This window comes from Sceloporus undulatus, chromosome 4 (genome assembly GCF_019175285.1).
Source record: "Sceloporus undulatus isolate JIND9_A2432 ecotype Alabama chromosome 4, SceUnd_v1.1, whole genome shotgun sequence".
Classification (NCBI taxonomy): Eukaryota; Metazoa; Chordata; class Lepidosauria; order Squamata; family Phrynosomatidae; genus Sceloporus; species Sceloporus undulatus.
Window position 1 is genome coordinate 148,213,093 of NC_056525.1, and position 12,930 is coordinate 148,226,022.

General features: G+C 40.4%; 1 protein-coding gene across 1 annotated transcript in view; it reads left to right on the forward strand.

The window, feature by feature from the left end:
- The window catches only part of CRB1 (crumbs cell polarity complex component 1), a 138,156-nt gene that overhangs the window by 56,241 nt on the left and 68,985 nt on the right, over positions 1-12,930 (forward strand). Inside the window, exons 4-5 of the mRNA XM_042461259.1 lie at positions 4,034-4,173; positions 7,530-7,712. Coding sequence (XP_042317193.1) covers positions 4,034-4,173; positions 7,530-7,712 — 323 coding nt within the window. The remainder of the gene's footprint in view (positions 1-4,033; positions 4,174-7,529; positions 7,713-12,930) is intronic.

Consider the following 12,930-nt stretch of genomic DNA (forward strand, 5'->3'; position numbering starts at 1 on the left):
GGTGACTCATGGATTTCATAGGGTTTTCTTAGGCCAGAAAACTCATAAGAGGTTTTGCCGGTTCAAAATATAGCCTATAACATCTAATATTCATTGGGCTCCCATCCATTTACTAATAAGGGCTAAACCTGCTTAGCTTTGAAGATCTGATAGGATATTCACCCTCTCCCCAATCTCACTATGGACAAATGTGCATTCTGTCCCATAAATTTACATTCTCAAGAGATACAGGAGGTCTGTCTTCTCAAGGGTCATAGGACAGAGGGAGCCTTTGTTTCCTTAATACTCACAACTGAGAAATCAGCACTATGATTTCTTTCAGAGTGATGACTGGTGGTGGCCACCCATGGTCACATCCTGTGCATGTCCCTCCTCAGGACCTCATACAACGTTGGACTTGCATGATACAATCCAGGGCTTAGTAAAGTTGCCTTTCTGGACCACAGCTCCCAGGAGATTCTTAGAACTGGGGGATTCTGGGAATTGTAACATAAAAAAGTAAGCTTTCGAAGATCTGATCCAAACTCCTTTGGTAGAACATTAAACATAATCTCAGTAGAAAAGGCTATTTTGATTCCAAAAGGCCTGAAGGTCAACCATGATATATGTCTTGTATGGGCATTTTTGAGTCAGCAAATGAGGCTTATGATCTCCTGCTACCATGTAAAATAGTTCTTTGTGATCTTGACAATAATACTAACTACCACTCAGGCAATACCTGTATTAGGACCACCCAAGTAGGCACAAAACAGTGGGCAAACTTTCAACATTTCCAGCTCTCTTTATCAGGAAATATGTTCCAAAAACCAGGTTAGGTGGCTATAGGGAGGAAAGGAAGAAAAGGAATAACTGGTGTAGTGCTGAAGCCATGAGATCTGCATGGTCAGTCTTAGATGGAGTAGAAAAGTGAAGCAAACTTAAATAGATTAAACTTTAGCAGGAGTCATATAGGTTTCCATTTGCTCTAGGTGTGTCGGAACAAAGAATCCCATAATGGCTAGTTTCCTCATTAAAAAAAGACTCGAGTTGTTGTTAGGGTAGGGCTTCCAAATAATAGCTGGGCAGAAGAGATAATTTCAGCAGATGCTGCTTGTATGACATCACTGTCAAGGAAATGTTACTGCATTGGATAGAATTCAATGAGATCCAGTGGGTATAATGGTTTGAGTGTTGGACTATGACTCTGGAGACCAGGATTCAATTCCCAGTTCAGGCACAAAACCCGCTGGTGACCTTGGAAGGCAATGACAAACCTCCTCCAAACAACTCTTGCCAATAAAACCCCATGATAGGGTCACCATAAATCAGAAACGACTTGAAGGCACACAGCAACAACAGCAACAGCAGCATTCAGTCAATGTGAGATCACTGCTTATAATCTCAAATGGTCAAGTTCAAAATCCTTGGCACATGTTTACAACTTCAGTGAGTGGATCCAGATTTTTCTCAAGAGAGTTGTTTAAAAAAGAAAGCCTTTCAGAGTCAAAGAAGTGGAGCCCACAGCAATATGTTGGAGCAGAGTATTGGTTATCAGGGTTCAGCAAAACTCTCATCTTCTACCTCCATTTTCCTCATCAGTTTCCTATTGGACTTTGGATGGGGCATCCCCTTCAGGATTCTGCTTTTTTTTTAACTGTGAAAAATGTGGGACTCCCCCCCCCCCCCACTGCAAACTTTAAGAAACCTCCTGCTTATGTGTCAATGATGATATTTTGACTACAGTGAAAATAGAGTGAATGATGTGAATCACTGCCTTCTCCTATCACAACAGAACAGACATCACACTGACGTATAATCCTCTATTCTGTCTGAATGGTACAATAACCACTATTTATTAAAGCTATGCCAATGAAGCTGTCCATTGAACTAATTTGTTCGGATTACAGGCTCAGGTTTTGTGCCCTTCTTAGATAAAGCAACAATCAGATTTTATGGCATCATTTTGCAAAGGCCACTTTCAGGAGAATTGTTTTTTATGTTCTGTCGTAAATTGGATTAGTGGAGACTGATTAAATTTGAGAGTTGTTGTTATTGTGAACCCTCGAGCTATTTCTGACTTATTGTGATCTTACAGCAAATCTATCATGCAGTTTGCTCCGCAATATTTGTTCAGTGGTGGTTTGCCATTGCCTTCCTCTAAGGTTAGAGAGCCAGTGTGGCATAGTGGTCTGAGTGTTGAACTATGACTCTGGAGACCAGGGTTCAATTCCGCATTCTTCCATGAAACCCACTGGTTGACCTTGGGCAAGTCACACTCTCTCAGCCTCAGAGGATGGCAATGACAAACCCCCTCTGAAGAAAGTTGCTGAGGAAATCCCATGATAGGGTTGCCTTAGGGTCACCATAAGTTGGAAACTATTTGAAGGCATACAACAATAACTACAAGAACAACAAAGGCTGAAAGAGGGTAACTTGCCCAAGACCACCTAGTGGGTTTCCATGATGGAGCAGAATTTCAAACTCTGGTCTCCCAGAGTCCTAGTCCAACATTCAAACCACTATATGATGCTGGATCTCCAGCCTGAGTGTAGGCAAATAAGATTTCAAGAACATGTGAGTGTAAATATGAATTTTGAAAAGTGAAGTTGAAGATCTCCATGTGCTCATTTCAATCTTTAAAGGATAATCAAATCCAGAGCAAATTTTCATGTTAGGTCTAGGGATTTCAGAAAAGTAGGTTGACCTCAGTAAATAGTCTCATAAAAACCTCCTTTACCAGGAACACATGTAAAATCTGTCTGTCTGTCGGTTTGGGGAAAGAGATCTACATACTAAAGGTCCCAGGTTCACTTCTGAGCACCTGTAGATAAAGCCGGCAAAGACTTCTATCAGAAACCTTGAAGAATCACTGTCAGTCAGTGTAGACAGTACTGGGCTAGATGGTCCAGATGGCTTGAGTCAGTATGAAGCAACTTCCTAATGATGAAGATAATTTAGAGAAACACAAGGAGTATGGCTTAATGACAACATGAAAAGTGGCCATGTAGAAAAAGGTTTTGGAAGGAAGAAAACCAGAAGATTTTGAAGTGTGTCAGATAAGACTATCTTAAGTGGGATAAAAAGGAAAAAAGGAAATAAATTCAGCAATATTCGCTTGCACTGCCAAGACAAAATAAACCTTTTCAGTCAGACACTACCAAAGTATAACACATAATAGGAGCTTATCACCCGCACATTTAACCCGATTGCACCCTAATGGGATGCAGCTGGGATGAGGGATGCAGGAAGAAATTGTCACATGTAATGCACTGCCAATTCCATTGGCCGAGCACAGCCTGGCTGGAGTCTGGCCCCCAGACATGCTTCAGAGGCCACTTTGCCAAGTCGGAAAGCTCCCGGCTTTGAAAAGCAGTCTCCAAAGCACATCTGGGTGCTGGGATGCAGTTGGGCTGTACTTGGCCAGTGGAATCGGTGGTGAATTATGTGTGATAATTGCCACCTGCATCCCGCATCTTAGCTGCATCCCATTAGGGTACAGCCAGATTAAATGTGAGTGTGATAAGCTCCTATAAAGGGAGTATAGGAAGAGGACGTTAACACAGAAAGAGAGAGAAACAGAGACAGAATGGGAAGAAGGAATAAAACAGGAGTCTCTATTCATTTTTCCTCTTGCTACACCCATTACAAAGTTGTAGACCCACTTCACACAAAAATTGCACCCCACCCACCTCCAGAAATGTGGCCATCAACAGAAAAAAATATTCCCCACCCCTACCTTAGATTACTTCTAGGGAACACCTCTATGTTCATTTATATACAGTGGGCCCTTGGTATCTGCTCAGGTTTGCTTCCAGAATACACTGTGGATACCAAAATCTGTAGATGCTCAAATCCCATTAAATATAAATAAAGAAGTAAAATGATGTCTCTTATATAAAATGGCAAACTCAAGAAAGAGAAAGGCCTAGATGCTACATTGTGCTCTAAAAAGCTTTGTGTAAGACAGAGAAGGGTGCTACATTGGTGAATATTCTAGTTTTGAGAAAAATAAGGATAATGGCACTTTTTAATTTGAATTTGAATTGAAATGCAGATATACCTGCAACTGTACAGACAGTGGATATATGGGCCTGCACTGTGAAATGTTAATTCCTTTCTGCTGGTCACATCCATGTTATAACAATGCAACCTGTGAGGATACAGCGGAGAGTTACATATGCCACTGCTGGTCAGGTAAGCTCTGTATTTTCTTACAAGCACTATCTCTGAATCTGTTCTACATTTTGAAAAAAACAGTTTTTTTTTAAAAAAAAATATGTGGCACAAAAGCCAAAATTGTAGATCTAAATACTTTGAATGTTTGACCTTTATAAATTATGTAAATTAAAGTTCATATATTAATTTGGTATGCTCTTTCCCTTTCCATGATGGAGTGAGCAATAAAGGAAACCTGAGGCTTTATGCCTGTCCACCTGTCCATATACCTGTCTTATTCAATTCTACTATGTACATAGCACAGGATAATAACAACACATTGGAAAACTTATCATCGCTCCCATAATGTACCTTTTTAACCTTCATTCTACTATATATGACTTTTTAGCACTTTTGTTGCAGAATTTTCACAGGAGTAAAAATAACTACCGTATACACTCAACTTCATGTATAAGTCGAGGGCAAGTTTTGGAGCCAAAATTATGAATTTTGATATGACCCATGAATAAATCGAGATTAAAACTTAGAGGCAAGTAACAAAGGGTGTAAAAGATGAAGCAAAGGAAAACAATGCTAAAGAACTTTAAAAATTTTGACAGGCATAACTGTTTGTGCTCACCCTAAAGGCTGGATGGATGAGATAGTAGAGTGGGTTGATGCTTCTTTTAGGTACTCTGAGAAGGGATTTAGCTCTCACCTTTCACCAAGGGGTGGTTCCTCTTTTTTTATAAGAATTAAAGTACAATATTTGCATTAATCCGTGGATAAGTCGTTTTTTTGCATCAATTTTTTGACTAATATCCTAAGTTTATAGATGAGTATATACAGTAGACAAGAATTTTACAACAATGTCACCTCAAGAATTTTAAGTAATGCCCCTAGTTTTATCAACTTGCCATTTACAGGATTGGTTTGTTCGTTGGTTGGTTTTAGACAAAATACAGCTCAAATCAAAATTACTCTGGTCAATTCATTGCATTTTACCACTGGGGACCCTTTTTGTACCATACAATATAATGTATTAGGACAAAAATTGTGCCATTTTATATTGGAAATATGACAAGGATGAGAGTAAACAAGTACATAGAACCCTCCCTCAGCTCCAAGATAGGAAGCAAGCAAATACGTGTTCACTCAATCTACTCCAGAAAGGGCCAAGCAGAGATTCTTCTGTCTGGAGAGGAAGGAAAAGGAAGGATCTGGTGAGAACATTCACTGACGATTCATTACAGACTAGGTCAAGACATGATTTAGGAAGACTGAGAACAAAGGATGCAACAGGAAAAAAAGGAGCATACTTAAAATCTTTGAACTGCATGATTTGTATTCAGGACAAGAAATTGAGGAGAACCCCACCAAAGCCAAAGGCCTTCAGCTTAGTAATGTTGATAATGGACATTATCTGTGGCATCAGGTTTCAGTGGATCCCAAATTCAGAGCAATGATAGTCTAGAGAGAGAAGCCTACCTTGTTTATGATGTGCTAACAACATTAGTTCAGCTTTTCCCCCCACACTGGATGAAATATAGTGGCCAAGCAATTTCTGACAATCTTAGTCATGGTTGTAGATCTAACATATATTGGTATTCAGTTGGTACCATTCAATGTTGGTACTGTTCAATACGTCATATCCTTAGGGTCATTCTACCTGCCTGTTCTCAAGAACACCTCATGACCAGGAACATACTGCAGGCATCATTTCCCAGTCCACAAATCTCAAGTACCTCAGAAACACTTCACTCAGGACACTCTGATTGCAAAGGTAAGTGTGAGGTAGGGTCATCATCAATTCTAAGTATCATGATGGAGCTCTAACGTTGTGATGATTGATGATGATGATGATGATGGATCTCAGCATGAATTTACAGTGGACCCTTGTTATACACTGGTGTTTGGTTCCAAGATCCCCCGTGTATAACAAAATCCGTGTATGCTCAAGTCTCATTAAATATAATGGCAGAGCAAAACGGTGTCCCTTATAAAAAGTGGAAAATCAAGGTTTGATCATTGAAATTTATACTTTTTTGGAACATTTTCAAACCGTGTATGCTTGAATAAGGGCTGACCGTTTATCTTATCTCTCTGCCAAAAGAAATGGAACCCAGGATTCTTGACCAACCAGGCAAGTCAGTAAAATGAAGAAGTGCAAGCAAATTAAAAGCACAACTACAAATGTATTAAGTTTTAAAAAATGAAATAGTAATTCCCAACCATTAAAATAAATAAATAAACAAACAAACCCAATGACAATTAGATGTAACTAGAACTATTAACTTTAGTCCCTCAGAATCCTCCTCCTCCTCCTCCTCCTCCTCCTCCTCCTCTTCTTCTTCTTCTTCTTCTTCTTCTTCTTACAACCCATAAAAACTAGTCTAGTAATGTACACATTCTGGACACTGTCATATGACAAGGGTGGAGAAGGTGTGGCATCCACAGCGCTTGAACCCTTTACTAAATTTTAATATGGGCCTGAAACAGATGGGCAGGAACTGGCGTGCCAGTGCCAATTCTAGGGTTCAGGAGCACACACCAACTGCATGCTGCCAAACCCTAGTCCGTACGTGGGCTGCCATGATGACACAAGCACGGTGCTGCATCTGTACATCAGGGCACTGCTGCGCCACAGTGCGCTAATGGCACACTGATGGCGGTGCCCGCCAAACCCCCCTACTTTTAGTGGGTTCTTTTTGGTATGGAAGGAACCCACATGGCTTGGCTGCTGCGGGCTCCCTCAGGAGCAAAAACGGGTGGCTCCAGCCCACCCTTTTGGGGCAGTCTGTCGAGTCCCATTGTTTCAAGCTGATTTTCAGACAAATTTTCTCCTGAAAATGGTCCAAAACTTAAAACCATTTGTGTTTGGTCTTTCCACCTCCACAAAACCATCAAGCCACTCAGCATGATTTTCTTTTTCTTTTTTCTTTTGACTTGAAAACAACCCAAAAGCAGTGATTGGAAGTGACATGACATCACTTCCAATGCATTGCACTTCCAATAAAGAATAGATATCATGGCACTTCCTGCATCTGTTTTACCCAGTTTGTGACCAAAATTAAGGGTAACTGTGGAATGGAAAAGGTCTAACCACCATATCTGCATGCAAATATGTGTGCAAATATGGCCTGGGCGGAGCGCCCTGTTGCTTTCAGGGCCACAAAAGGAACCACACACAATGTGAAGGCAGCACTTTCCCTAACTTTATCTTACTTCATCCTTTCACACATCTGAAACATTCTGCTGCGCTATTTTGGGTGAAATACTGCGTTGCTTTTAATGCTTTTTAATGCTGATAATAATAATGTTTTGTACAGTTCATGTTTTAATATTCTTTAGATAATTGTAATGTTTCCTACCTTTTCTTCTCTTCAATAACACAGGCTATGCGGGGTCACACTGTGAAATTGACATAAACGAGTGTAACAGTAATCCATGCCGCCATGGGAGCGAATGTGTGGAATTATCATGGTCAAACTGGTATGGAGCGATTCTAGAGCTACCCTCAGAGTTCAGCTACCATACAGCATCAGGTTATGTGTGTCACTGTCGTTCAGGATTCACAGGTAACATAGGTCTCCAGATCTTTTGACTTGGATATCTAATAGTCACAGTCCAAAGGGTCCCCCTGCTGGGCATAACCTGCAATAGATGCTAAGGGCTCTTTCATAAGCAGCAATTCAATCTGTAGTTATTAATTCCATGCACAGAAACCATGGGTGGAATATCTGTAGGAATACCATCATTAGCAATAAACATACATTTCTGGGTTTGGCTAAAGTATGTTCATGATGTAAAAATGCTAAGTTTCCAGTAGGAATGATAGCCATATAAGAAATCAGTTTAGGAGACAGTGGCATGTTAGACAGTACCAGTGATGTGGGGTTTTCAGAAATTTTCTAGTGCCCTCAGTGAATTTAAATATGATTTAACAGGTTTATTTGATGTGTTCCTATTTTGCTAAGATCTGGAGAGAGAGAAAGCAGATAAATTTGTTTAGTGTTTCAACAACCCTAGTTATAGCTGAAATCTGCATAACACCAAGGTGGATAACCTTCTCCTAAGTGCTTCTGACTCCATCTCCCACAATATGCTCAAACCACTATACCAAATGGCTTGGGCCCAGGTTACTTAGAGGACCACATCTCCCCATACAATCTGCCCCGCACACTCAGGTCAGCCGCGAAGAATTTGTTAAGGGTTCCGACCGCGAGATATGCGTCAACCTCGCACAGGGCCTTTTCTATCTCGGCCCCAAAAATTTGGAACACCCTTCCCGATGAGCTCCACTCCACCACCTCCCTGGATCTCTTCAAAAAGAGACTGAAGACCTTTCTTTTCCACCAAGCTTTCCCCCATGTGCCTTGATATTGTGTGGTTTCCCCTCAACATGTACTTGCATCATTGATATCAACTCAGCTGGCTTTAATTTGGTTTTTTATGGCTTTTAAATTGTAACTGATAATTTTTATTATTTCGTTTTGTTTTATTGTATGTACATTTGTACTTTTAACATGTATTATTGTATTCTCTATTTTTTTGATTGTGCACCGCTTTGATCAACATGGAAAAGCGGTATATAAATAAATATTATTATTATTATTATTATTATTATTATTATTACCTGCCATTGGTCAGATGAGTTGGACTGATGCGAGCTATAAGCCAACACATCTGCAAGGCCTACCCCTGGACTAGAACATAGTCCAACTAGGTCTGTAGTCTCATCCTACAATGGGAGCCAGGATGGTATAGTGGTTTGAGCATTAGCCTAGGACTCTGGGAGACCATGGTCTGAACCCCTGCTCAACCATAGAAACCCACTGAGTGAACTGGGGCAAGCCACATTCTCTCAGCCTAAGAGGAAGGTGATGACAAACCTCCTCTGAATAATGTTACCAAGACAAATGTATAGAATGGTTGCCATAAGTTGGAGTTGACTTGAATGCACATGTCAAAAGCAACTCCTACTACTGTATACTCCATTTGACAATCATGATGAAATTTAGGCTCAGATGCCTTCATGCTCCTCTTCCTCAATTTGTTTAATATCCAGTCTAAGGGGAAAATATAACAAGCTCAGCAGCTTGCTCAATATTTTGTGATGTTTTAGTTGGTACTGGGCCACTGTTTCCATCCATTCTCTTCTGAAGTGGCCTCTTGTGTGACAGGCAGAAACAGGACCCGTATTGCAAATCCCCCTCATTCCAGAGATCATTTGCACAAGGGGTATGTGGAAACATCAGCCAGTCAGGTCCCAAGCAACTGGGGAACAGAATCCCATTGATCACAATGACTGCTTCCTAGTGGTGCCTAGCTATCCCCTAAAAACTAGGGACTACGTAGAAATCATGAATATGTAACAGTCACAAGAGTGCAACACTAGATTATGCATTTATAACTGCCATAAAATTCTGGCCTTTGTTACTATTCTTAATTGATATGTGAATCTAACATTTTCCATATAATTACAGCAAAACTAAATAAACATTTTTTAAAAAATCTGAAGGGCTACTGTATTCCCACCCCTGCCCTAAAGTCATGTATTGCTGCAGAATCCAATGTAGGCAGTCTACACCATTGGCGTTTATCAGACAAGGGGAAGTGGAAGAATAATCCGATGGCAATCTGAATGCAATCATGGGATTTAACGTTATTGCATGATAACCCACTAAACACAAATTCGGGCAATTGGAAGTCAGTCCGAACACAATCATGTGGTTTCACGTTATTGCGTGATAGACTGCCACACGCAAATTTGGGCAATGGCATGCTATTTTCGGGCAATGGGGAGCTAGTTCGAATGCAGTGCGTATTCATGTAATTGCACGAAACTAGCGACTTTAAGTGAATGCGTTTTGGCCCCACTTTCTTTTCATTCGAATGTAAGAGAAATTCCTCCCGTTTGATAAACTCCATTGTCAACTTAAGAATACCAAATAATGTCCCCAACTTTTAGCCACTGGACATATACATTTTTATGTTTTTAATAGTCAGACAAAAAATAGCCGAGACAAAAATTCTGCACAAATACACATAAATAAACAAGAAAGGAAAGAATGAGAATAGAAGCTGTACACAAAATATCCTACTGTGTTCAGAGAACTAGACCCATAAGGAGCCAGAAGATTATAATGCTCTGCATCTACCAGATACTTACTATGACCAGTGCTTTTCCAGTTGTGTTCTGGGAACTGATTCTTTGTCATCACCCAACAGCTTCAAGCAGCTGCTGAAATTACTCACTGTTACCTTCAAAAAGAAATTAGTGAATAATTACATTTCTAAAGACAACTGACTTTTCTCATTTCTTTAAAAATCATCTTTTTAAAGCAGTTTCACCTCGTGATGAATGTAATCAATTTATTGAGTTGCTGACTGTGTCAAAATAAACAACTTTAAAAGTCAGCATGATGATGGACTAACAAAACATCATAGCGGTAGTAATAGTAATGACTTTCCATTGCAGAGAGATATACAGCTTTGCTTAATGTTACACCAACAGATAATGAAGCCCAAAGGTGATTAGAGGCTGCTGTAATTCATTTGACAGTTAACTGAGTGAATGGGACCATGGGTTCATGAATAGCCAGCTTTCACCTCCAGCAATGAGAGGGTGTTCATGAGCTTATTTTTTAACAGTTCTTCCAGGGTCACTGACTAGGACACACGGACTCTTTGTTCAATGTACTGGTCAACACTGATGATACTTCTGAAGGTCAGTTGCCCATCTAGATAGAACTGATTCAAAACTCACAAAAGTGAACTTAAGGATGGAATGGTTGACTTGTGAGCCAGATGTGTGGTGTTGAAGCTGGACACCTGCCTACCACATAAATAAAGTCACAACTTCATTGATTCATCTCAGACATGCTGAACCCAATTCCTAGCTATACCAATATATCTTATGAATGATCCTCCTTAGAGGATTATTGAATGAAAAACTGAGCATATAGATCCCAAATCTTGTACCCTGGTTAGAACTTTTAGAGATGTACAAATTATGTTAGTGACTGGTGCCATCATGTAGGTAGCAGATTTACACCAGTATCCAGTGTGCTACTTGCTAAGGTGGGGCTTTTCACACTACACATTTGTAGTGCAATTACTCTAGTTTAACTGCTGCAATAGCATCCTATAGATTGCTGGGGTTGTACTTTGGTGAAAATCTCTGGAAATCTCCGCTGAGCATCCTAAAGGCCCCTCCATAAAGATCAAATCTCAGGATTCCATAGGATGTTGCCAGGGCCATTAAAGGGGAACAATAGCACTATAATTACACAGTGTGAAAGGGCCTTGATCTATGAGAAGCTTTTGTAATCAAGCAACAACACCTGCTCTACAGGTGAATCATGTGGCTAGGTTTTAGGTTTGCTCAAGGAACAGGCCTGTAAATGGAACACTGAAAGAAAATGTTGCTGAAGTCCAAATTCAACTGCTGGTCCTAGTAAGCCTTCAGTCAGTAAAGGATAGAAGTAATTAGACTCCCATTCTGAAGCCTTTTTCTGCCTGGCTACATGGCAAGGAAGTGAAGCTTTTTGACCACAGTGATCTTAAGTGAAAACCTTTGCCAGCCACAGTGAGAAAAAATGTCGGAATTAGTTATATTGTTGATAATCCATGTGCTCATTGCCTGAAGGCCCCATTTGGCGGTGGACTTTTCATAAAGAAGGACTCTGCCAACTCTCTCTGTCTTCCACCTCCACCATCACTATTTATCTTGGCATCCTGAATCCCCACAGGGAATCCCTCAGCATCTTTAGTCATTTTCAACTACAGTGAGCCAATAAAAAAAGGATAATGTTGTGACACTTGAATCATATGTGCATTAATTTCTTGGCTAAAAAAAAAAAAACTCTGATGGTTTTATTTCTGAAAGTCAGCAAGCTGAGCAACAGCCAAACTGGAAGCATTTAGAGTATGCACTCTATATATCCTCCCCAAATATCAGGCAGTAATGTTCTGTTGTCCAGCTTAAATGTAGCTAAGAGGATCACCAGATTTTAATTTCAAAATCTAAGGGACCCAACACAGTTAGATTAGTAATTCGCAGTTCCTATGTGCAGTGGGGAAAGGACTAGTGGGCCATGACAAATCAACTAACCAAAGGATTCTGTAAGCACAGCTATCCAGAGCTGCTCCATTGCTTTGCCCCAAGCCTAAATTTTGAATTAGAAGAGGATGAGCTGACCAAGTATGGGGCTGCTATATTCCTCACTGGAAAACAGGTACGAGTGAAGGTATTAGTGAGGATCCTTTCAGACATTTCCCTTCAGGTCTGATGTGCCTGAAGAATCAAATGATTACTGTTAGCACACTGCTCCAACAGCAAAGCCAAACAGAACACAGAAAGGAAAGGAAAGGGTTGAGTTGGAAGATTGGCCCTGCAAGATTTCACAGCTTCAAGCAGAATCAGAGCTTTGGAGGAAAAGAATGGAGAAGCAATTTATGAGGCCTTTGTCCACCACTAGCTTTTGTCAAGGCAAGTTGCTCACTTGGATCTTTCTTTGGTGCTGCAAATACTAGCCAGCCTTGCCCTGTGGGCAGTTGCTATGGATCAATCAGAGCATCAACAGTTTCTTCTTGTGAGGTTTGGCTTTACTGTCTTCCCTTCAGCATCCACTGGCATCACTTAAATGCTTTGAATGTAGAGGTTCAGCAAAACTACCTGCAGCAACTTCCATCTATTGCATGCATTTTTATATGGACAAATGTTCTAGGCCTTCCTTGTTTCAATTAACAGCTACACCCAGATCAGTGGCTCAAACACCGACATAGCAGGTG